At 43.9% G+C, this 24,679-nt stretch overlaps 1 protein-coding gene across 1 annotated transcript; it reads right to left on the minus strand.

The window, feature by feature from the left end:
- Nucleotides 1-1,307: 1,307 nt before the first annotated feature.
- Nucleotides 1,308-22,687, minus strand: LOC144506189 (NXPE family member 3-like). The gene is made up of 6 exons (XM_078232044.1): nt 22,637-22,687; nt 20,817-20,990; nt 18,758-19,545; nt 14,373-14,446; nt 7,741-7,950; nt 1,308-1,886 (listed from the first exon to the last, which is right to left on the minus strand). Exons 2-6 carry the CDS (start codon nt 20,934-20,936, stop codon nt 1,333-1,335), a joined length of 1,746 nt encoding a protein of 581 aa, XP_078088170.1. The 5' UTR covers nt 20,937-20,990; nt 22,637-22,687; the 3' UTR covers nt 1,308-1,332.
- Between the last annotated feature and the right edge of the window lie 1,992 nt (nt 22,688-24,679).

A 24,679-nucleotide genomic window follows, 5' to 3' on the forward strand; every position in this document is an offset into this window, starting at 1 on the left:
CCAGGTTGATAGGGTTGTTCAGAAGGCATATGGAGTGTTAGCTTTTATTGGTAGAGGGATTGAGTTTCGGAGCCAGGAGCTCATATTGCAGCTGTATAAAACCATGGTGCGACAGCACTTGGAGTATTGCGTACAGTTCTGGTCGCCGCATTATAGGAAGGATGTGGAAGCATTGGAAAGAGTGCAGAGGAAATTTACTAGGATGTTGCCTGGTATGGTGGGAAGGTCTTATGAGGAAAGGCTGAGGGACTTGAGGTTGTTTTCGTTAGAGAGAAGAAGGTTAAGAGGTGGCATAATAGAGACATACAAGATGATCAGAGGATTAGATAGGGTGGAAAGTGAGAGCCTTTTTCCTCGGATGGTGATGGCTAGCACGAGGGGACATAGCTTTAAATTGAGGGGTGATATATACAACACAGATGTCAGAGGTAGGTTCTTTACTCAGTAGTAAGGGCGTGGAATGCCCTGCCTGCAGCAGTAGTGGACTCGCCAACATTAAGGGCATTTAAATGGTCATTGGATAAACATATGGATGATATTGGAATCGTGTAGGTTAGATGGGCTTTAGATTGTGGCACTGACCAGTGAAACCATCGAGGGCCGAAGGGCCTGTACTGCGCTGTAATGTTCTATGTTCCTGTTCCTGTTCCCACCCCCACCCTGCCCGTCTAGGAGCGTCCTGATCTCCAGCTTCCTCCCGCTCCAGCAGTGACAATCCTCCCCCTGGCCAATCCCTCTTCCCACGGGAGGCAGACCCCCAGCAGACCACCCACCCCCCCCTCCTCCAGCCAGCCCCGATCGCTGGCCTCCCTCCTGCCTACGATTGATCCCAATGCAGAGTGGCAGCAAGATCCCCCACCGATCACCCCCTAGATCCTGCCCCCATCTGGCTGTACCTCTTGGCACTGCCTGATGCCTGGTGGGCAGTGCCAAGGTGCCCCCTGGGTGTGGGCAGTACCAGGGGTGCAGGCTGGCACTGCCAAGGGGGCATCACCCCTCCACCGCCCGACCCCCTTGGGGGGCCCTAATTGCCCCCCTCTACTCCAGCGGGGTCGGGCCGCTAGTTCCCCGAAGGTGAGGCTAGTGTGAACCCCACTGGAGTGAAATTGTACTGGTGGGAGATGCTCGCGGACCCGGAGACGCGTTTGGAGATGCGCGCACGTTTTGAATGCGTGCGTGAATCCGGCGAATCGGTCGACACGTGATTCTCCCAGCCCACCTCTCTGAACAATTAGCACAGTGGGATGGGAGAATCGCCCTCTGGATTACTAATCTATTCGTTTTATCACGCAACGTAAATCCCCTGTTAGAAAGTTCAATCTGACACAGTATTTAACTCCTTTCGGGTGGACACACATGTGAAAGAAAGACATCTACTTCATTCTTTATAATGACCCGCAGTGGGTGTAAGTTGTGTGGCAGGTAATGGGCTATTGTCATCTCCCAGGCATCCACAAATGCCACCTTGATGCCCTCAAACATCTTTCTCATCACTAAGTCGAGTTGATAGGAATACCAGTCGCTGTTGTAGAGGCTGACATCTCGTGGAAGGGCCTGGACATTGGCGGTCTTTATTACAACCAGTGTGTCTGGACTCCTATCCAGCAGACGTAGGATTGACCTGCGGATGTTCTGGAGCCTTCGGATGTACACCTCAACTGGGAAAGTGTTGAAATGACACCATATGGTGAGGGCTATCACTGTGTTCTTTCCTCCTTTAATCTCATCCAGTTTGTTTGCAATGAATGGCAGATCCTGACTGGAAATGGGGGCGATTCGGATGGGTTTGCCGTGGGCATAATAATCCACTTTGATCTTGTTGTCTATATCCAAAGCAAGATGAGGGCCAGTATTCTTAGAATTGCCAAGATCAAACTTTCTTAGACCTAAAACAGAAGATGTTACATCATTTAACTTGATGCTGAATCATAATTCTGTAGATAATTAACAGGCATGGAATAGACAAATCACTTGGAAACTCACTATGATAAGTTAGAGAGTCTCCCATCTCACACTACGGTAACCAGACCATCAACTTCATATCAGAGTGGGGTGTTCAGGGGGGCCAACCGGCAGCCAAGCTAAATCATTGAGATGGATCGATAAACATCCTGAGAAGCATTCAGCAGTAGATGCAGGCAGATTGGCTAACAGAATGTAAGTAACGGGGCTGAGAGCCAGTGGTTAAGCAAGGAGGCAGTTGGATAAGTGGATAAACAAGAAAGGCTGAGAACCATAGAGTCACGGAGAGTTGTAGAGTCACAGAGATATACAGTACAGGCCCTTCGGCCCAACTCATCCATGCTGACCAGGTTTCCTGAACTGAACTCGTCCCATTTGCCTGCATTTGATCCATATCCCTCTGAACTTTTCCCATCCATGTACCCATGCATTTTAAATGCTGTAATTGTACCCGCCTCTACCACCTGCCTGGCAGCTCATTACCCATATGATGGTCATTTACGCACCACCCTTTGTGTGAAAAAGGTCCCTTTTATATCTTTCCCCTTTCATCTTAAGCCTATGCCCTCTAGTTTTGGACACCCCTTCCCAGGGGAGAAGACTTTGATTATTCACCTTATCTATGTCCCTCATGATTTTATAAATCTCGATAAGGTGAACCTTCATCCCCCTACATTCCAGGGAAAAAATGTCCCAGCCTATCCAGCCTCTCTTGATTCTTCAAGCCTTCCAGTCCCGGTAATCTCCTTGTAAATCTTTTTTGCACCCTTTCCAGTTTAATAACATCCTTCCTATAGCAGGTTGACCAGAATTATCTGGAGCATTCCAAATGTGGCCTTCCCAATGTCTTGTACAGGTTGTAACATAATGTCCCAACTCCTGTCCTCAATGCTCTGACCAATGAAGACAAGTGTGCCAAATGCCTCACCACCCTGTCTACCTGTGATGCTACTTTCAAGGATATATGTACCTGAACCCCTTGGTCACTGTTTGACAACACTTTACCAAAATCCCCAACACTTTACCAAAATCCCCAACACTTTACCAAAATCCCCAACACTTTACCAAAATCCCCAACACTTTACCAAAATCCCCAACACTTTACCAAAATCCCCAACACTTTACCAAAATCCCCAACACTTTACCAAAATCCCCAACACTTTACCAAAATCCCCAACACTTTACCAAAATCCAGCACCTTGCATTTATCTGAATTAAATTCCATCTGCCATACCTTGGCCCACTGGCCTAGTTGATTAATATCCCACTGCAGTCTTAGACAACCTTCTTCATTGTCCACTACACCACCAATTTTGGTGTCATCCACAAACTTACTAACCATACCTTCTATATTCTCATCCAAATCATTGATATAAATGCCAAACAGTGGACCCAGCACCAATCCCTGCGGCACACCGCTGGTCACAAACCTCCAATCTGAATAACAATCCTCTCCCACCACCCTCTGCCTCCTACCGGCAAACCAATTTTATATCCAATTGGCTAGTTCTCCCTGGATTCCCACGTGATCTAACCTTACAACCAACCTATCTTGCGGTACCTTGCTGAAGTCCTTGCTAAAGCCAATGTCTATTGCACTGCCTTCAGACTGAGCAGCTATGTGAGCTAGCAAAGTCAGTTAGGGTGAGGCTGAGCAATGAGTTAGCATATATATGAACATACGAATTAGGAGCAGGAAGAGGCCACACGGCCCCTCAAGCCTGCTCCACCATTCGATAAGATCAGGGCTGATCGGATTTATTATTTCAGCCCCACATTCCTGCCAACCTGCAATAACTTTTCACCCTCTTGTTAATCAACAATCCATCTAGTTCTATTTTAAAGATATTCAAAGACTCTCCGACACCGCTTTTTGAGGAAGAGAGTTCCAAATTCTCACAACCCTCCGAGAAAAAAATGTTTTCCTCATCCCTGCCTTTAATGAGCGCCTCTTTATTTTTCAACAGTGAACCCTCCTACAAGAGGAAACCTCTTCACACTCAATGTGTTAATACCTCTCAGGATCTTAAAGGGTTTGATCAAGTCACCTCTTACTCTTCTCAACTCTAGTAGATACAGGTCGAACCTCTGACCTTTCCTCTCAAGCCAACCCACCCTTTCCTGGTATTAGTCTAGTAAACCTCTGAACTGCTTCTCATGCATTTACATTGTCCTTTAAATGAGACCAATACTGTACATAGTACAGATGTGGTCTCACCAGTGCACTGTACAACCGAAGCATGACCTCCTTACTTTTATATTTAATTCCCCTCATAATAAATGATAACTTTCCTATTTACTAGCCTTTTGTGATCCCTCTGCACCTCAGCTTTGCCATGTTGAAATTTTTCTTTCTCGTTGGAATGTGTCTATTCTGTGTTTTCTGAAATATCCCTTTAAGTGTCTGCCACGGAACAGCTGTGGATCTATCCCTTAAGCATGACTTGTCCTCAACAGCCTTCTATGGTAGAGAACTTATGTTTTCCCTTATCCAAATCACTGATGTATATTGTGAATAGCTGGGCCCCAAGCACTGATCCCTGTGGGACCCCAATAATCATTGCCTGTCACTTTGAAAAATATCCACTTAATACTACTGTTTCCTCAATTTCTCAATCCATGCCAATATATGACCCCAATCCCATGGGTTTTAATTTTGCACACTTCTTTGGGATTTATCAAAAGTTTTCTGAAAATTCTAATACACCACATCTACAGGTTCTCCCTTATCTATTCTACTAGTTATATCCTCAAAAAACCCCTTTCATAAATCTATGTTGACCCCGTCTAATTCCATTGATGTTTTCTAACTGTCCTGTTATCACATCCTTTATAATAGGTTCTAACATTATTGATCAGATAACCGGTCTGTAATTCCCTGTTTTCTCCCTCCCTTCTTTTTTAAATAGTAGGGTTACATTTACCACGCTCCAATCTACCAGGACTTTTCTGGAATCTATCGAATTTTGGAAGATGATAACCAATACATTCACTATTTCCACGTCCAGCTCCTTTAGTGCCCTGGGATGTAGATTATCAGACCCGAGGATTTATCAGCTTCAGTTCCATCGATTTCTCCAGTGCTATTCTTCTAATAATATTACATTTCCTTCAATTCCTCCTTCTCATTAGACTCTTGATTTCTGGGATATTAGTTGTGTCTTCCTCCATGAAGGCAGAATTAAAGTAATTTTTTTTTTAAATTGCTCTGCCATTTCCATTTTTTTTTGGAACAATATGTTGTCAAACCAACTAGGGAACAGGTTATTTTTAATTAATATTATGTAATTAAATGGGATTAATTAATGATCTTGTAGTAAAGGATGCTCTAGGGAAGTGTGATCAATGCGTGGTTGAACTTTAAATTATTTTTGAGACCAATAAACCCGAGTCCCATGGTAGTTTTCTGGTGTTAAATGATAATAATTGCATAGGTATGAGGACAGATTTGGCCCTAATGTACTGGGCAGAAATACTAAAAAGGTCGGACAGTTAATGATCTGTGGCAGATGTTTAAAGAGATATCCCATTCCTCACAACTAAAATATATTCTAGAGAGCAAGAAAGGTTGTAAGAGGTGGAAAATGAATCCGTGGTTAAGCAAGGAGGTTAAGGATAATGCAAGTGCAAAAATTAAGGTATAACATATTGCAAAGGTCACTGGTAGGTGGAGGATTTGAAAACTTTTAAAGACCAACAGAGGGTTACTAAAAATATAATAAAAGAGCAAAGATAAATTATGAAAGCTATCTAGCTCAAAATATAAAAATGAATGGCAAAAGATTCCATAAATATATAAAAAGGAAGAGAGCAGCCAAAGTCCCTTTGAGGACAAAGCTGGAGAGGTAATAATGGGGAACAGAGAAATGGCAGAGACACTAAATCAACATTTTGCTCCAGTTTTCATGGTGGAGGACACTAGAACCATCCCAAGAGTAACAGGTAATGCAGAGGTTGTTGAAAAGGAGGAACTTAAAACAATCGCCATCAGTAGGGAAAAAGTACTGAGCAAATTATTAGGATTAAAGGCAGGTCTGATGGTCTACATCCTAGGGTATTATGGGAAGTGTCAGAAGAGATAGTGGAGGCATTGGTTACAATATTCCAAACTTCCCCGGATTCTGGAAATGTTCCAGTGGATTTGAAAACAGCAAATGTAACACTTCTGTTCAAAAGGTGAAAAGGGCAGAAAGTAGGAAATGTTGTCGGGCAATGAAATGTCTGTGGTTGGGAAATTGTTGCAATCCATTATTAAAGAATTAGTAACATGATATTTGGAAAGTCAAAATACAATCCATCAGGCTCAGCTTGGTTTTATGAAGGGAAAACTTGTTTGACTAACATGCTAGAGATCTTTAAAGATGTGACAAGCAAACTGGATAATCAGGATCCTGTGGATGTAATGTATATGGACTTCAAGAAGATACTTGATGTGGTGCCACACACAATATTAATGCACAATGTAAGATCCCATAGGGTTGAGGGTAATATATTCGGTTGGACAGATGATTGGCTAACCAACTGAAAGCACAGGGTTGGGATAAATGGGTCTTTTTCTGGTTGGCAAGCTGTAACTAGTGATGTGCCACATGGTTATGTCTTCAGACCCCAACTATTTACCATCCATATTAGAGGCTTGGATGCAGGGAGAGAATGTATTATAACCATATTTGCAGATGGCACAAAAATAGGTGGGAAAGCAAGTTACAAATAATTTGCAAACGGATAGGGATAGTTTAGGTGAGTAGGCTAAAATTTAACAGATGGAGTCTAATAAGTGAGAGGTTATTCATTATTTTGATCAGAGAAAAGAAAAATGCAACATCTTTTCTAAATGGATAGAAACTTCAAAATGCATTGGTGCAGGGGTATCTGGGTATCCTTGTGCCAGGCCAAAATAGTCCAGTTTCCCAAACAGAGGCACGAGTCCTGAAAATGGATAACCCCGTAAGCAAACCCCAATAACTCCTCAGAGGCTGGTGTCCCTTCACAAGGTTCCCTTCATTACAAACTCTATTCTGACTCCTTGCATGCTTCTAGCACACCATCAGAATCCAGAGTGTCAGGAGACCTGACATCCCATTTTCTTACACAGCTGAGGCTCCCCGTTTGGATAGAAAATTATGACCTCAATCAGGGAGCTTATACTCCAACAGCTCAACATCATGTGCCTCATTAAAGTCATTACAGAATCCCCAAAGTTAACCCAATAATGTAGCTGGGGCTTATTTGGAAAGGTCAGATTGCAGCCCTCTCCCTGGGATTGCAACATGGTTCCCTCCCTTCAACATTTGCAATTCCATTGGCCTTTTTCCGCACAGGAGCTGTGGTCCAGTGCACCATTTGAGTTTGCTGCAACGTTTCTGGATCTACAATGGAATGCTGCAACACTCACAGCAAAGGAATCCAGTCTTTCCATTGCCGAGCTGTAATCTGCCTAATTTTACTTCAGTACTTATCACCTTTGTTTGTTTGCCATGAAAATAAAATTGGCGTGAGAGTTTTACTGGGAATAAACTTGAATCCAGAGGCATGAATGTCAAGAATGGGTGAAAATGGCCTCTAGTTCCCTCCAGTAAAACATTTCCCCTGCGGAATTTTCCATTTCCCCTGCGGAATTTTCCATTTCCCAGCACATGAAGGCGCATTGTGTAGAAATCCTAACCTGTGTATTCACATTCAGGGAAGAATAATTTTCCTGGGCACGACACAAAACTGGATAAGTAATTCATAAGGAAGATTATATCAAAAAACATATTAGAAAAAGCTAAACTTAACCTGGTACAAAGTCTGTCAAATATTCAAACCATTGGCGTATAGTGGAATCTCCAAATATATGAACTTTTTTTCCACGGAGACAATCTGTTATATTTGCAGGTTTGTTAAAGCGCTGAATGTTGCAGCTCGTTGACATCCATTGGTCCTGGTAATAAAATCCAGATGGTGAAAGCAGAGGCTTCCCGGGGACACATTTTCCGAGACCGGGGCCTGAAAATACAGAGAAAAGTATTTAAATACACAAAAACCATTGCCGTCAGTCTGAAATATCTGTCAGCCAAGGTTTTCCCCAATTGGTCAATCACAATTTCTGGAAAATTCCAATAGGTCTTCGATAGTTACCAAAGACAAACAGAAACGTAAGAGGGAAATAGTTAAATGACCATATTGCGAGAAATATTCTGTCATTTCTGCAGTGAGGTCTTGTCACCAAAGCATAAGAGAAATTATTAAGTCCTGGCAATGGTGCACAGAAGGAGCACAACGTCAATTGCTGGTAAGATAGGAACGTTCAATGATGGGAGGCACGGTAGCACAGCAGTCAACACAGCCGCCTTACAGTGCGAGGGATCTGGGTTCGATTTCTGGCTTGGATCACTGTCTGTGAGGAGTCTGCACGTTCTCCCCGGGTCTGCGTGGGATTCCTCCGGGTGCTTCCGTTTCCTCCCACAGTCCAAAAGATATGCCGGTTAGGTGCATTGGTCATGCTAAATTCTCCCTCAGTGTACCCGAACAAGTGCTGGAGTGTGGCGACTAGGGGATTTTCACAGTAACTTCATTGCAATGTTAATGTAAGCCTACTTGTGACACTAATAAATAAACTTTTCAAAAGACTTTAACTTGAAAGGTGAGAAAACCTGGCCTCCTGAGCATTGAAAGGAACTGATTAAAAAAGACCACAAGATATATACAGATTCCTGAAGACTCAAGCACAGAAGTTAGACTGACACTACGGTGCGTCACAGAGGGAATGCTGCACTGTTGGAGGTGCTATCTTTTACATGAACATTTAACCAATGTCCCATCTATACTTGCAGACAGTATAAAATATCCCATTGTATTATCTGAAAATGTTGGAAAAGGGTTCTCTCCAGTGTCCCTCACCCAAAATCAGTAAAGCGATTATGTTGTCATTTCTGCACTGTTGTTAGTGGGTTATTGCCATGTACAAATCAACTGCTGTTCCTCCTGACAAAAGCGGCCACATTGTAAAAGCAGTTCACTGGTTGTAAATTGCATTGGGACATCTTGGGAGGAGGCGGGGGGCGATTTTCCCAGTGCACAGTGGGCTGGGAGACTCAAGCGGAGGCTATGTAGCGGGCTCCCCGCTAGGTGCCACGGTCTCTATGAATCTGCAGCTGCCGGATTTCCAGCACTGTCAGCTCCATGCCAGAGATTGGCACCAAGCCGTATAAATTATTTAAATTAGAATTACAATATAATTCCCAGACCCGGGACTGAATTCTCCAGGCCCACGAGCCTCTCTGCCGGCGCCAGGAGTGTTTCACTCCAGCGGGGTTTACAATAGCTCCCCACTTGCAGGGAGCTGGCAACCTGGCCCCGCTAGAGTATAGGGAGAGCTATCGAGGCCCCCTAGAGGTTTGGGGGTAAGGGGGGTTGCCCCCTGGGCATTGACAGCCTGGCGGTGCCAGCCAGGCACCCTGGCACTGCCCAAGGGGCATCGTGGCATTACCCACTGGGTATCGGGCAGTGCCAGAGGTGGGACCTAATGCGGAGAGATTGGTAGGGGTAGGGGGTCCGCTTCCACTCTGCGTTTGGCAGTGACAGAAGGAGTGAGGCCGGCGATCGGGGCTGGCCATTGGGGTGGGGGGGGGGGGGGGGGGGGGGGTGGTCAGGACTGCGGAGTGGTGTTCAGGACTGATGGGGGGATGGGGGGTTAGAGGCTGATCTAGACACGTCCGGGGGGGCCCGTGATCGGGCCATGGAGGGGTGGGTGGGCAGGGAAGCGGAGCTCCTAGGGCTGGCCAGCGATTGAGCTGGCCAGTGATTGGGAGTCTGCCAATGCAGGCTACTGCGCATGCGCCAATCTCCGCTATGACAGATCGCCACGTGCGCAGTGGCCCACTCAACGCTATGCCGCCGACCTCTCCAGCAGGAATTCTGATTTTTAATGAGATTCACACGAGTGCACTGTGCAGCGCACAGTGTGGGAGATTCATTTTGAAAATTTGGCTGAAAAGAACGGGATTTATCTCCAGTTTTTACGTGAATTCGACAATTAGAATTTTTTTGGGAGAATTCCACCCCGGGAGGTGATGAAAGCCTTTACATGAAAGCAATTTTTCATTTTAAAATGGAATGTGGAATTTGTGCGTTATTGCAAGTTAAATGACAACGGAAGGACATGGAAACAAAGATACAAGCTGGCAAAAGGCAGCTTCAGCACTAACGATACAAAGCACATTCTGTACAAAGTGTGATTAAAAAGGTCCAGCTGGGTCTTGTGGGCAGAATTTGTGGTATAATTGATAAGGCTGTGATAAGGGATCACTATGGAAGGATGAGGGAAAAGGCTCAGAGCATTCCTCATGATTGATGCAATAAACTGAGCGAAACAAATTGGGAAGTTACCATGTTCCATTCTGAGGAATCAGCCAATCGTTACCTGGACCAAAGACAGGGAGAATCGGAAATGAATCATCCAAAGTTTCCACTCCCAGCAGATATGCAGTGATCCCAAAGAACAAATATGATTGTAGACAACAGGTAAGGATTGGCAGCAGCAAAGAAGGCAGCAGGCCCAGAACTTACTAACCACTGGCATCACATGTAAAACATGGTCTATTGTGTGAACTGCTTGAGCATTTCTGAATTTATGGGATAATATCCTAACATAAGTCACAATGTTTTTGAAAGGAAAGAAGGGCAGTGTTGAAGGCTTGAGTTTGCATAAGATATATCCTTTAATGTTAACAATATTTTCCATAAGTGAATCTTGCCCCTGTTGATAGTGTGCAGAGTGTTTTTATTGTCTATCTGATTAAACAAGAGTCTGAACTATGGACACAAGACTAAGAACAGGCTGGGTCAATGTACAAAGCTGTGAATAATGCAAGCAACTGAAGTGGGAAAAATATACAGATGGGTACACATAAGATGGCTGCCTGGCACACAAACAGTCACCTGGGAAAGAGACATTAAACGGGCACTGACTTTCAGTACAGACAACCACCTGAGATTAAAACATAAAGGACAGACAGCTATTCAAAGTTAAACATGCAGGAATCAAATCCTACAGGAAGCCAGCCAGGGTTTAAGGATAAGGACAATAGGGGTAAATAATGAGATTAGCTACAGGTGGGATCGGGAATACATAACTGCAGGAAAACCAATTACTGTAAATTACTATATGAATAGGCCGAAACTAAAAACCATTGATAGCCACTGACGTAGGAAATGTATCCATTCATAAGACAATGTGATGTTAACATGTTCATGTCTGTATTTGTCTATAACGATGTGTTAACGATCGATCACCTACTTGATTACAACGATGCGATAATGGTTAGATGCCTGGTCCATCTATTGTGTAAAGGGTATAAAGATGGACCGCTCCTATTGTCTCATTGAGAGAAGGTTTGCTGCTTGTTAGTGCCTTTTCTCCACGAAGCTCCATTAAAATAAAACTGTATTGTTGAAACCTCCAGTTTGACTCCAAAGTGGCATTTTTCCCACAACACAACTATTGCTTGCTTTTAAAAGCAAATTACTGCAGATGCTGGAATCTGAAACCAGAAGAGAAAATGCTGGAAAATCGCAGCAGGTCTGGCAGCATCTGTAAGGAGAGAAAAGAGCTGATATTTTGAGTCCAAATGACCCTTTGTCAAAGCTAAAAGGCATAGCAAGTGGGAGATATTTATACTGCAGGGTGAGGGAATTAAAAATGAGTCATAGCCACAGAGACCAGGGTAAAGGGCTGCTAATGGCTGTTCACAGAGTGAATAAAGGGTGTGAATGGCCAAGAGGCAGAGAAACTAAAATCAGAGGGTAAGCTGTGACAAGTGAAGATGTCGGGGGTGGGGGGGAGGGAATGGGTAGGAGAGAGGTAAAATAGGAAAAGGGGGAAGGGGAAAGCAAAGGGGGAGAAAAGGTAAGGGAAAGGGGATAATGCAAGGGGAAAAAGAGGGGGGGGGGGAAGAAAAATGAAGAAAGACAAGAAAGAAATAAAAGGCAGAGAACAGTAAAAATCAACCAAATGAAAACAGAGGTGGGGTAGAGCTAATCATTCGAAGTTGTTGAATTCGATGTTTGAGGCTGGAAGGCTGTAAATTGCCGAGCCGGGAGATGAGATGCTGTTCCTCCAGTTTGCGTTGAGCTTCACCGGAACATTGCAGCAAGCCAAGGACAGACATTCCCTCACGCTGCAGTATAAATATCTCCCACTTTCTATGTCTTTTAGCTTTGACAAAGGGTCATCTGTACTTGAAACGTCAGCTCTTTTCTCTCCTTACAGGTGCTGCCAGACCTGCTGAGATTTTCCAGCATTTTCTCTTTTGGTTATCGCTTGCTTATCCTATTTTCCAAACGACGGGACATTAATCACTCTCGTGACAAGTCAACTGTAAACTCACTTTGTGCTTTATTTACCACTTTTCAACTGCCTCCCTGAAGCCCTTATAGCTGCATCTTGTACCCCAACCTCCTAAACAGCACTATAATGTTATTCATCATGAAGATTCAGATAAATTAGTTAGGCATTGAAATTCGATCGCTGTTGAAGGGGGAAGCGATATGGGGAAGGGGGGGGAAATTTGGGGGTGGCGATTAGCTGGGAAGGGTTGCAATCAGGGGGCAGTGATTGGGGGGTGGTGGTGGCCACAATCACGGTGGTCTGTGATCAGGGGCACCATTGGGGTGGGTGGGGGTGGAGGTGGAGATGTCCAGGGGAGTGCCAATCGTCCCATTTTTACATCGTGCAGTGGAAGATCACGGCACATGCGCAAAAGCGCTCCCTGGCAGTCAGCAACCGGCTTCCGCCCACTTCCGACTGGTATGAATCACACTTTGTCTCATTTTTTCTCTAACCGTGATAAAATCTGATTTTCCCTCTCTCTCCGGAAAAATGGATGCCATTCTCTCCCATGTTCACACTCGTTCAGCACTTAGAATCCTTTTGGTACGATTTCCTCCACTATCTTTGACTCCAATAATCCCAAACAAAACAAGGAATACAGATCTTAATCCCACAGAGAGCCCCCAGTTGTTAAGACCCAGCCCAGAAACTCCTAGGTATTCTGTGAAGTTAGCTGGACCATAAGTTTCACATTTAATTTTGGCATTGATGAGTGCAAGATGTTTCACTCCAGGCATGACTCAAATGACCTACTAGGAAGCTTTTATCATCCAAAATTGTTTTAAAAACAGTTAGAATATAACAAGAAAAAAATCATAAATTTTACTAATGATATGGTTTAAAGGACACAACATAACTCTTAACAGCTAGCTATCTCTATTGTTCTAATGTAAAGCAACATCCCACAGATATACACCCTTCTTCAGACTCAGCATAAACAGGTATGCCCATGGGATGCTGGATTTACAGTTTTGTAACAACAATGGACAGTGAACCCGGCAGCAGTTTTCAGGGAATGATATGTCCTCCAAACAGCAAACTCTGAGGTAAACCCAGTCTCTGGCAGCTTCCAAAAACAGCCACCCAGCCAACAGGATCTCCAGCTTCAGAGACGGGGGGAACGCTGCTGCCTCTCAGCTTCAATCAACTTCTGAAAAATAAGACTAAAACTGGAATGCTGACTGAAAAATAGCTGCCCCATTCATATCAATAAACCTGGCAATGATCCCAAATCAAGCCTAGTCTGCCATCCACTGGGAACACAAAGAACAGAACACTGCATTAGCTCAGATTAAAACCACCATGATGTCAATTATACTGCTTCAGTAACCACAAAGGACATTGGCTACTGACAATACGGTGCCGACAAACTCCTAGGGACTGTTATAACATCTTGCAGAGAAACATGATTAAAATACATTGTTTAACGGCACAGTACGATCACAGAAAAACTCACCAAATTTAGGTATAAGCTCCTGGATGTTAGCAAGGAGGACTTAGCACAGTCAAAAAGGCTGCGTGCGCCTTTGTTGTTTAAGGTGCTTAGGTCGATGCCGGGAGGTCCATCTGGTTCTGTTCCTTTGTTTAGACTTCATAGCAGTTTGAAACAACTAAGCGGCTTGCTAGGCCATTTTACAGGACAGTTGGGGGACAACCACATTGCTGTCTGGAGTCACATGTAGGCCTGACCAGATAAGGAGAGGATTTCCTCCTCTAAAGAACATTAAGGATTACCATTATCTTCTTCCTAACATCCACTTGCAGAAGATACAAAGGATCTGGGTGACTGCATTAACATAGTTGCCCTCCATGAAGCTGGTAGCTGTGATTCAATGGAAATCTAAACAGGTCCACCCTCCTGCTATATGATTTGAAAGATGCCAACATGTTGAAAACTTCCGCTTTTATAGCAAGCTCCAGCTTTGGAGTTGAATATAGTATCTGTAGCAAAGAACGACTCCAATGTTCTTCTGACTTGTCCTCTAACACACTAAACCTCTATTGTGCCAGCCATTGTCATAGTTTCTATTTCTCTTACCTGTTTGAGGTGAAGGCTTTACAATCACATAACCGGCACCATTGGGTAATATAGGCTTCTTGATATTGACCCCACTGAAAATAGATTATTATTGTCGGTTAAACAATTGTATCCATGAATTGTAAGAAGCGAAAGTGTCATATGACAAAATAAATTAGGAATACAGGGACACAGTCAGCGAATCAGTCCTCCCACAGCCCTTAGCCATGACGTATCCAGGGCTGTCTCCTTTGTGATTAAACTCCCAGCTGGTGATCAACAGCCTTTTTTGGCTGGTCTCAGGCAAAGCATTGATTGGTTATGTCTGTGAACAGCAAGTCCCATTGAGCCAATTTATAATCAGGGCTTCATCAAATTGGCTTTGACAAAGGGTCATGTGGACTCAAAACGTCAGCTCTTTTCTCTCCTTACAGATGCTGCCAGACCTGCTGAGATTTTCCAGCATTTTCTCCTTTGGTTATAATCAGAGCTTCTTTCTCTACCAAAAGGAGAATTTTAACTCCCTCAGCCTGATGAACAAAAGACAAAGCGATGCACTTTCCCCAATATACAACCCTTTCTCTATTTCATTCTGCAATTCTCTTGGATGGGAACCACTTGCCTGATTCAAACCTGAAATTTTGTTGTGATCCCATGGAGTTTGAAAGCTTTTTAAACAAGAAATGAAAACTTCCAGTTAATAGTTTAAAGGATGGCCTGGCAGGATTAAGCCTTACTGTAACAAGCAGACTAAAAGTAGTAATGACTAAACATTGGCCCCCATTGGATTTGGATACTCAAATACTCAATTGTATTTTGGATTTGGGGAGATACCCCAAATGTGTCCTGGGGAAATCTCTTAAGGAGTTCCAGATAAGGGTTTACGCAGCATTTTTCCAGACGCACAAACTTCTCCTGCACAACTGTGCTGCACTGGGAACCATCCGACAAAGTGATTTAAATTGTTAAAGTCGGATGGTTCTGCCAGTGTTACACTAATATTTACTTTAAAAAAGTTAGAACAAATAAAACCACTTCTAATTTCAGCACAACTATTTGAAACACCTAGACCAAGCCCTGCATGGGACACTGCCCACACTGAGGCCCCCAACCACTGCGGGGGGGGGAGGGGGGTTGCAGGTGGTCGGGCTAGTAGCTGGGGTTGGGAGGGCCAGGGCAGTTCAGCAGGAGGGGTCACGTTGTGTCAGGAAGTGAATTTGGATCGAGGGGGAGGAGGGTCAGGTGAGGGAGGGTGAGATGATTCGGCAGGGATGGGGTTAGGTCGGGTCGGGTAGGGTAGGGCTTTGGGAAAGGCCAAACGGGTGGTCAGGCTGTGTCAGGACGTTCAGGTCAGGGGGTGTCGGGACAGGGAGCAGGGGATGTTACAAGTTGGGTCAGAGGTTGCATGGGTTGGTTTGGACAAGTCATGTGGGGGGCACTTAGAGTTTTGCCTGTGGGTTTGTGGGGGAGGGGAGGCTGTGAGCGTTGGGAAGAATCCCATGCGACTGGGGATCGATGAGGTGGGGGAAATCCCGTAGTGGAAAGGTCGGATAGGTTATTGCTGTCTCCAGTGATTTAAGCAAATCCTGTTGCGGTTTTGAAGCCAAAGTGTTTTAAAACAATCCATGAATTGCTTTAACCGCAATGCAGTAATTATTGCTTCACCTGAAGGTGTGTCCAATGAGTCAAATAAAAGTATCAAATTCTTTTGGCTGAGCATTGATATAATCTTACGGAAGTCCTTAAAGCGGCTGAAGATATTGCTCGGCAGAGAAATGAAATGCTTGTACAGAATGTGGCAGTGTGAAAGTAGCATCCTCGAGAAAAGAACACTGAAGGATTGAACCATGAAAACACACTGAAAGATAAAAAAAGTGTCCCTGAATTTGAACAGGATGAGGTGAATTCAATTATTCTGCAGCACAATTCAGATGTTGGGCTGGTGGAGATTTTCTTCACAGTTTTAGACATTTAGGAGATACGGACAGTGAGGGGAATGGAGATCAGGGGGTCAAACCTGAACACAGCATTTCAGAGGCTGCATTGAAAAGTGGAAATGCTGATGACAATTTAGTGTCTGTCTTTGAAGAAAATAAAGGAAGTTACTGAATGCAGAGGGTAAGAATTGGTCTGACCAAGAACTTCTCCTTGGATTTCAATTTACAGCGATCAGACATTAGACAGCTTGCCAGTAGTACTATTTGTGACAAGACTAACCAGAACAAATGAATTATGAAAGCAAAATACTGTGGATGCTGGAATCTGAAACAAAAACAGAAAAAGCTGGAAAATCTCAGCAGGTCTGACAGCATCCGTGGGCTTGATGTGGAGATGCAAGTGTTGGACTGGGGCAGGCATAGTAAGAAGCCTCACAACACCAGGTTAAAGTCCAACAGGTTTATTTGATAGCACGAGCCTTCGGATCTCCACTCACCTGATGAAGGGGCAGCGCTCCGAAAGCTCACGCTACCAAATAAACCTGTTGCAATTTAACCTGGTGTTGTGAGACTTCTTACTGCAGCATCTGTGGGGAGAGAATAGAGCCAACATTTGGAGTCTGGATGACCTTTCGTCAGAACTGAATTGTGAAGTTTTTCTGCCCATCAGTAATTCTAGACCAGGGTCTCGAGTATGGACAATGTAATACAGATTTTTAAGTAGTAACATGGAGGATGCAACACCATCGTACAATCCCCCACATGGCCACCTGTTCAGTCGCTCCCATTAACAGATTCTGCTATTTTACCGCTTTTAGCACTCTTCATCCCTTAATGGCACCATTAACACATCCCTTTGTCTTATTTCCATGACAACTCTGCTGATGTCTCCTTGGTCCTGACCTCTCCCTGATCTCCTATTCTGCTCCACCTCCTCCATCCCTTTGCCAACTATATAATTCTTTATATTTCTACTTTTCTTCAGTTCTGTGGAAGGGTCATTTAGAGTCAAAACCTCGGACAGATTTAATGCACAACATTAAAGTTTCACGCTGGCGGGAGGAGCCCCCCCATTGTCCAGCAGCGGGTTCTTCTGGTCCCGCCATTGTCAACGGGATTTCCCATTGAATGTACCCCTTGCTGCTGTGAGACCGGCAGTGGTGGTGTGCCAGAGGAACCGGAAAATCCCATCGGCATAAATGGCTGGAAAGTTCCGGCTCTTAACTCTGTTTCTATTCATAAATGGTTGTTAAGATGTTTGTGAGAATTTGAATATACAAAGTCATGTAAAAGGGGAAATTTACCTGGACAGCTGGGCAATGTGGGCTGGATATTTGCTAAAATTAACTAACGTGGGTAAAACCCCCTCGCCTGAAACTCTGTGTTAGAGTAAAGGTCATGTTAGGAGTGATCTGATGAATATTAATGGATTGATATATTTTAAAGTAAAATACTTTCAAAGGATGCTTTTTAGAAAAAATATGAGGTCTGATTTTACCATCGCGCTGCGCCTATTTTCAGGCATGAAAACTTGGTAAAGTCGGGTGTGAGGCAGGTAGCGCAATCCGCGCCCGCCTCCGCGCTGGTTCCCCCTTTACCAAGGCCCGAAAATGGCCGCGATCAGGACTGTGCCCGAAACGGGCATGATGGCCATTTAAATGTATTTGCATGCATTTAAATTGACTTAATGGGCTGCACGATCAACCTTACCGGCACTTCCCCCTTTGTCACTGCATTCACCCATCCAGAATCAGTGAGAAACAGACATACTGCACAAAAGTCCAATTCGGGGGCTCCAGAAGTGAGGAGATAAGTGCCAAGTGTCTGATGGCTTTTTTTTTTGCGCCTGCGCAGTTGGAGGTGCCAATCGGAGCTGCAGGATTTCGGGCGCATTAAGCTCCGTCCACGGGCTTGTGCAGCGTGATTCGGAATCGCTGATATTTTTGCAGGCAGAGTGCTTAAGGGGGCACCGGAGAACAGGTCTAAAAGTCGGATCTGAAACACTGCCAGTTTCACGTCCGCCCAGCACTTAGAATCAAAATGGTAAAATAGGGCCAATGGTTACACTGCAAAGTCTGCACTATGTACCATGATATTACATTTTGCTTAAGCTGTATCTCTCACATCTGAAATTACGCCTGCACTAAGAGGAGTAATTTTGGATGCAAAGTTGTAAAATGTTGTGAGCAACAGGAAGTTTGGTGACATTTTCCATCTGGACAAGGTGTGGGAGGAAGGCAGCGTTGGGTTCAGTGTGGGAGGAAAACCATCAACAACAGGTTTAGTTCAATAAAGTACATTCAATGCCACACTCTCAGCAATGAGCTACTATCAAATGGAGTTTGAATCAGAGATAAGGATATAACACTCAGATATATTATCATTCACAAGCAGCGGAGCGCGAGATTGGCGAATTAACCCTCATCTCAGGGATGTGATGAAAGGAAAGGAGAATGTGAAGTCACATACCTTTGGAAAAAATGTTTCTCTTCTGTCATTAAGAGTTTTTGTTCATAACCTCCCATTGCATGGTTAATTCGAGCAGAGCAGGGAAGCTTCTTAGGTTTGTAACAGAACCAGGGCTCCCCGGTGCTGGGATCAGTAAAGTTACACAGCGGTTTAGTTTGAGGTAAACAGAGATTACACACAGTGCTCTCGGTGGCAGCTCCTGATTTAAAGGTACTTTGAAAATACACTCTCTGTGGCCGTTCCTTGCGTAGTCTTTCAAGTGCTTGGATTCCTTCACTGGGATGAACCAGGGAAACAGACACTTCCACTTTCCCTGGCCAAGATAAATTAAAGTTTATGTAGTAAAATCCATTTTGGTTATCTATAACTGTTCCGGCTGAACCAGCTTTTAAAGCTGGGCTGTGGATCCGGGCTTGGAGATAGTCACCCCCATATTGCTTTGGGCGTCCTTCAAAATCATTCATTTGCAGCATCACTTGTAACTGATCTCCAACATAGAAGGTCTTTGTAGAATTTAAAATTACAAAGCGAACATGTGCTGGGTCGCTGCTTTTCAGAAAGGTCACAGCAGGGTCAGGTGGACTTGGCCATTGGATCATTTTCATAAGGAACGTCCCCTCTGACCTTTCTTCGGGGGTGAAGCTGTGATTCTGGTAGCCACATTGCAGCAGTTTGTCTGTCCAAAAAGATGTTTGATTCGGCTTTGGTTGTACATTCGTAGAATAATGCTTTGGAGGTGGGTACCTCTCCCAATTTGCCTCCATTCCGGAGGTTAATCCCTTCTTGTACTGTGGAAAGGAGCAACTTTATAAAATAATGTAGTTTAATTTCACGTTCATTTTCCAAAACACACCCATCTCGGAAACGAAGCAGTGATTTACAAAGGAGAAATATCCTACAGTGCAGACACGGTTGATGTCCAGGATGAGAAGGAGAAGATTGAAATCAGAGACATGAAATTGTCAAGTGATAAAAGAAATCAGTGAAAATCACAGGTTTTTCCAGTGAGCGTAGGCTGCAAAAGGGGAAAAAAGATTGAGCCAAGAACCAAGGAGACTCAAGCAGTCGAACAGGAACAAGCTGAAATCGTGATTTTCTTGTGTGTGCTCCTTGGGGGAACAGGTCCAGTTAAAGTGATGGAGGGATGAAGGACAATGAAGGAAACCAGAAAAGCAGCAATAAGGAAGGAGCAAAAGCTGTTGAAGTGAGAGACAAAGAGCATGAATTAGCTCAATCCATTCAAAAATACATCAGCTAAGGCTTCCTCTTGGCTGTAGTGAGCAGGATTCTTGACCACATCTACCACATTTCACCATCTCATCCCCTGGTTCTCCTATGTCAACTGGCCACCGTATTAGGCTCAAATAGAAAGCTGGTGAAGGATAGAACTGGAGTCTGGTCTTTGTGCACTTAACAGCTTTTATTTACGGAGACACCTTCTGAATAGTTCACTTGTGCTCCCTCATAATCAGACATCTTCTGAACAATAGTTTGCATTTATGTGGAATCTTTATTGTGTTAGAACTTCCCAGAGTGTTTCACAGAGGCACTATAAAGCACCAAGTTACATCAAGGAAAATAATCCCAACTTCCCTTATCTATCTATGTTCCACATTCCTGAAACCACTGAAGCAATTTAACCTGCCCTCTTGATTTGGGATTAGATCAGTGGTGGGTCGGCAGCTTGAGGCTTCACATTTCTGAGGAATTGAAGCTAACACAGTATTTCTTTCCCAATGTTCCTAAACTCTGCAGATCAGGAACACTCCATGTTCAATCTGTGGTTGGTGCAGAGTTCACTGATCTCAACTGGACAGCATTAAGAATGGAACAATCAACCTCAGCAAATGTGGGTTTAGAAAGGAAAATACCCAATAATCAGCCAGTGCCTCCAACTCTGATTGCCCTCACCTTGCTGGGCATTGGCATTTCAGCGACAGACACATTAACTCATCTGAAGCAATCTTTAGTTGCGTAGGTTGTCAACATTTAATGTTGAGTTTCAAAGAGTTTAAAATCGCAGTTTATTGCGAACAATCTGTTTTATCGTTCTACACACCTTTATGTGAGGAAGGTTCAGAGTCAGCGTCATCAGCAATGCCGTCAGTAACAACAAACCAAACAGAGTCCGGAGTGCAGACCAGGAACGGGGTGAATCTTTCCTTGTTTGTTGATTCATACTTGGTGCTCACAACTCACCAGTGTTAACAATCCCTCTGATCAACCCCTGTTCCTTAAATATAATGACAAAATAAAGAGAATTACCAAAAGAAATCTGAAAACATTTGCATCATCATAGTTCACATACAGTTTTCCATTTCATTTGTACGGACACAATTTAACAATCAGCCATGCAGCAATAAATCTGCTGCAAGCAAGTCTGGGAGGAATTACAACCAGGCTGCTAGGTAAGTAAATGAGATTTAATTTTGATTTGATTTAATTTATTATTGTCACCTGTATTAGCACAGTGAAAAGTATTATTTCTTGCGCACTATACACACAGAGCATACCGTTCATAGAGAAGGAAATGAGAGAGTGCAGAATGTAGTGTTACAGTCATAGTTAAGGTGTAGAGAAAAATCAACTTAACGCAAGGTAGGTCTATTCAAATGTCTGATGGCAGCAGGGAAGAACTGTTCTAGAGTCGGTTGGTACGTGACCTCAGACTTTGTATCTTTTTCCCAACGGAAGAAAGAATGTCCGGGGTACGTGGGGTCCCTAATTATACTGGCTGCTTTGCCGAGGCAGCGGGAAGTGTAGACAGTCAATGGATGGGAAGCTGGTTTGTGTGGTGGATTGGGCTACATTCACGACCTTTTGTAGTTTATTGCGGTCTTGGGCAGAGCAGGAGCCATACCAAGCTGTGATACAACCAGAAAGAATGCTTTGAGAAAGGAATAGAAACGTATCCTGATAGCACTTGGGTTATGATGGCCATGGCAGCCAATCGATGGATCCACCCCCCCCCGCTTTGTGGAGGCTGAGCTTCTTTATTGACTCACCCAATGAGAAGCAGTCAGCTGGCATTGTAGGTCCTGATGTATGGACTGTCTAACTGTAAGCTGCAGGCACGGCCTTTGGTGCACACAATCAGGGTGTTTGCTGATGGGGAATTGGCATTTGGCTGAATCATTACATTGGCGATGAGGAGAATTTTATTTTTTCCATCTCTCCCTCCAGACTGAAATAACTCTTCCGAGGCCAGTGTTCCTTCACCAAATTTAGATTTATTTACAAAGTCACCAACAATCAGGCCGGTACTTCCTTGTACAGATTATAAACCCAGAGTGCCCGTAACCCTGACAACCCACATTATGTATGCATGGAGGGCTCCCTGATTGGACAAGCCATTACTGCCTTAATCAGATTCCCAGCTACACTGCAGTTCGCCAGTCACTGTCTTATTCAGGGTAGGCTGGAATTCCCACTAAACTGGATAAGGTGCAATGTCATGATGTGGAGATGCAGGCGTTGGACTGGGGTCGGCACAGTAAGAAGTCTCACAACACCAGGTTAAAGTCCAACAGGTTTATTTAGTAGCATTGAGATTAATTTGAAATTAATCAGCATTGAGATTAATTTTAATGAGAACATTATATATATATACACGATTCGTTAACTCTGAGAAAGTTCATTTATTTCTGAAAATAATTTGCATCCTAATCCAGAATGGTGCCGGTTATTCGTCAGTTTTCACAGTCTGATTCCTGCTACATGCAGTTTCTCTGCTTCTTCCTCCAGCATTGAGATTAACTCAATGTGGGCGCACAAACATCATTTTACATTTTTAGTTCACTATTCAGGTTCTGGTGTTAACCACCTACAAGGCAATAAAACCTCCCACTTGTTAGAAAAGGAAAATAAAACTCTCCTTACTTTGAGTCGAGCATTCGCAGAGACGCAGTCCTCCTGCTTGGAGCAGTCAGTGTGTGGGTAGCATTGTGGTTGGTGGGGAGGGAAGAGATCCCCAGCAAGGAAACAGAGAGCAGCTTTGCAAAGGGAACCCACAATGTCTAAAATGAAAAAGAGGGAAATTGCTGCAAAAACCACAGTTCAATATATCAAACAAAACATTTGGAATTATTGATTCCATCGGGCTTGCGACACAGCTTTGAACTATTTACACAAAGTGCCACCAATCAGCGTACATATGCCTATCTCGGATACATAAAGTACATTGGAGTTCCAACAAATCAGCAGAAAATTCACAATGGCCTCCAAGGTTCTTTGTTGGCACATTACAAAACCTAGCAGCTGTTGCCTGTGAAATATTCCACACGGACACTTCCACAAGTTCCAAAAACACGTTTACGCAGGAGCTCTTACTTTATGAAACTAACAAAGGATTGCGGTTCAAATTTAATTTTATTAAAACACTTGCAAGTTAAAGAAACAACCCTTACACAATAAATTAAGTTCGCCTAATTTGGGGAAAGGTTGACTGCCTGAAATACACATTATACTAGCCTCTCTAGTGAACCTAACCGGGCTGTTGGTTCCAATTCATTGAGCACACGTCGATGAAAGAACTCCTTGGTATGAAGGTGGGTCTTGCCTGTCCTCTTGCATCATCACGAGTCGCAGAAGGCCAGTCGAGTCTTCATTGGCGGTTATCTCCAGATTTCCATTTTTCTCCCCCTCTCTGAGTACAGGTTGAGTGAACCCACTTGACATGATTCTTCTCCCTGTGCACCAACTTCAGTGGATGTATTCAAGGAAATGTGGGAGCCCTATGTTAGGAATGGGTTAACAGTCACCTTGCACTTAAGTACTAAATTGGACGTTAACCATTCAATAGAAATTACTGGAGTGTGTAAAGGGATTACAGGTGGCACTGTGTGTTGAGTATTTCTTTCGACACCAATCAAGTAAACGAACTCAAATTAACTTAGGGACAAAGTAAAAGGGGCGGCTCCCCAAAAGGAAGGGGGGAACAGCCCGAACCAAAATCAAAGTCGAAAGGAAACTTAAAACGTCAAACCAAAAGGTGATTATCGGGGTCGATAATACACCCCAGCCCCTGCGGCGCCCAGCGGTCGCGGAAGGCATCAACTGCGCCCTCGGACACTGCATGCTCCCTTTCCAAGGACACCTGGCCACGAATGTAGCCGTGGTAGAGGGGCAGACAGTCAGTTGGACGACCCCCTCACTCGCCCGCTGCCTGGACCTGTAGATGACGTGCCTTGCCAAGTCTCGGAGCAGGTTCACGAGGAGGTCATCCTCCTTCCCCGCCCCCCCTCTGCACCAGATGACACTGGGTGTTGGGTGTGTGTGTGGAGTTGTAAAAGAGAATAAAATGTGTTTGTGAAGAAGCAGAAATTGCATCATCTTTTATTTCTGGACTGCACTGAGAGGATTAACATTGGTAGCAGGGGATAGTTGTTGATTCCAAATAAAAGGCTGCAAGTTATGACTTTTTTTGGAAAAAAAGACTTCACTCAGCATTTCAATCAAAGGAATGAATGGGAGACGACAAAATGGCTGAACCCAGAGTAAAAGTGTCAGAATATGACTATCCACCATTATTCTCAGACACTGAACCTGATGACCTATGGAGAAGTCATCATGTGGACTAAGGTAACTGGTTTGGGGAAAATAAAACAAGGAATGGTCTTGGCTCTCTTCACTACATCGAAGTAAAATTTGTTGCAAGGTATTTTCCAAATTGGAGTTGGAACATTTGGGTTCGGAAGAAGGTCTGGATAATTTTTTAATCTTTATGGATAAGGTTTATCGAAAGGATGACTTATTAAGTGCGTATGAAGCCTAGTCAGGTTTTGATAGTTTTTGGAAATCAGGATATTTCTATTCAAGAGTATGTAATGGAATTTAACAGACTGTATATAAGGCCGCAAAAAGACTGCCTGGAAATCCCACAGTCTGTGTCGGCATTTAAGTTGCTTTGACTGCTAAAGTTAT

Source organism: Mustelus asterias, chromosome 17, assembly GCF_964213995.1.
Source record: "Mustelus asterias chromosome 17, sMusAst1.hap1.1, whole genome shotgun sequence".
NCBI lineage: Eukaryota > Metazoa > Chordata > Chondrichthyes > Carcharhiniformes > Triakidae > Mustelus > Mustelus asterias.

Bases quoted from the DNA above. Each gene is read 5' to 3' on its own strand.
- LOC144506189 (XM_078232044.1), bottom strand. From the start codon at position 20,936: ATGAATCAACAAACAAGGAAAGATTCACCCCGTTCCTGGTCTGCACTC. The intron at 14,447-18,757 runs GTATGTGACTTC...ATCTATTTTCAG, and splicing joins GAGAAACATTTTTTCCAAAG to TGGGGTCAATATCAAGAAGC. The intron at 7,951-14,372 runs GTAAGAGAAATA...CTGTATTTTCAG, and splicing joins AAAGCCTTCACCTCAAACAG to GCCCCGGTCTCGGAAAATGT.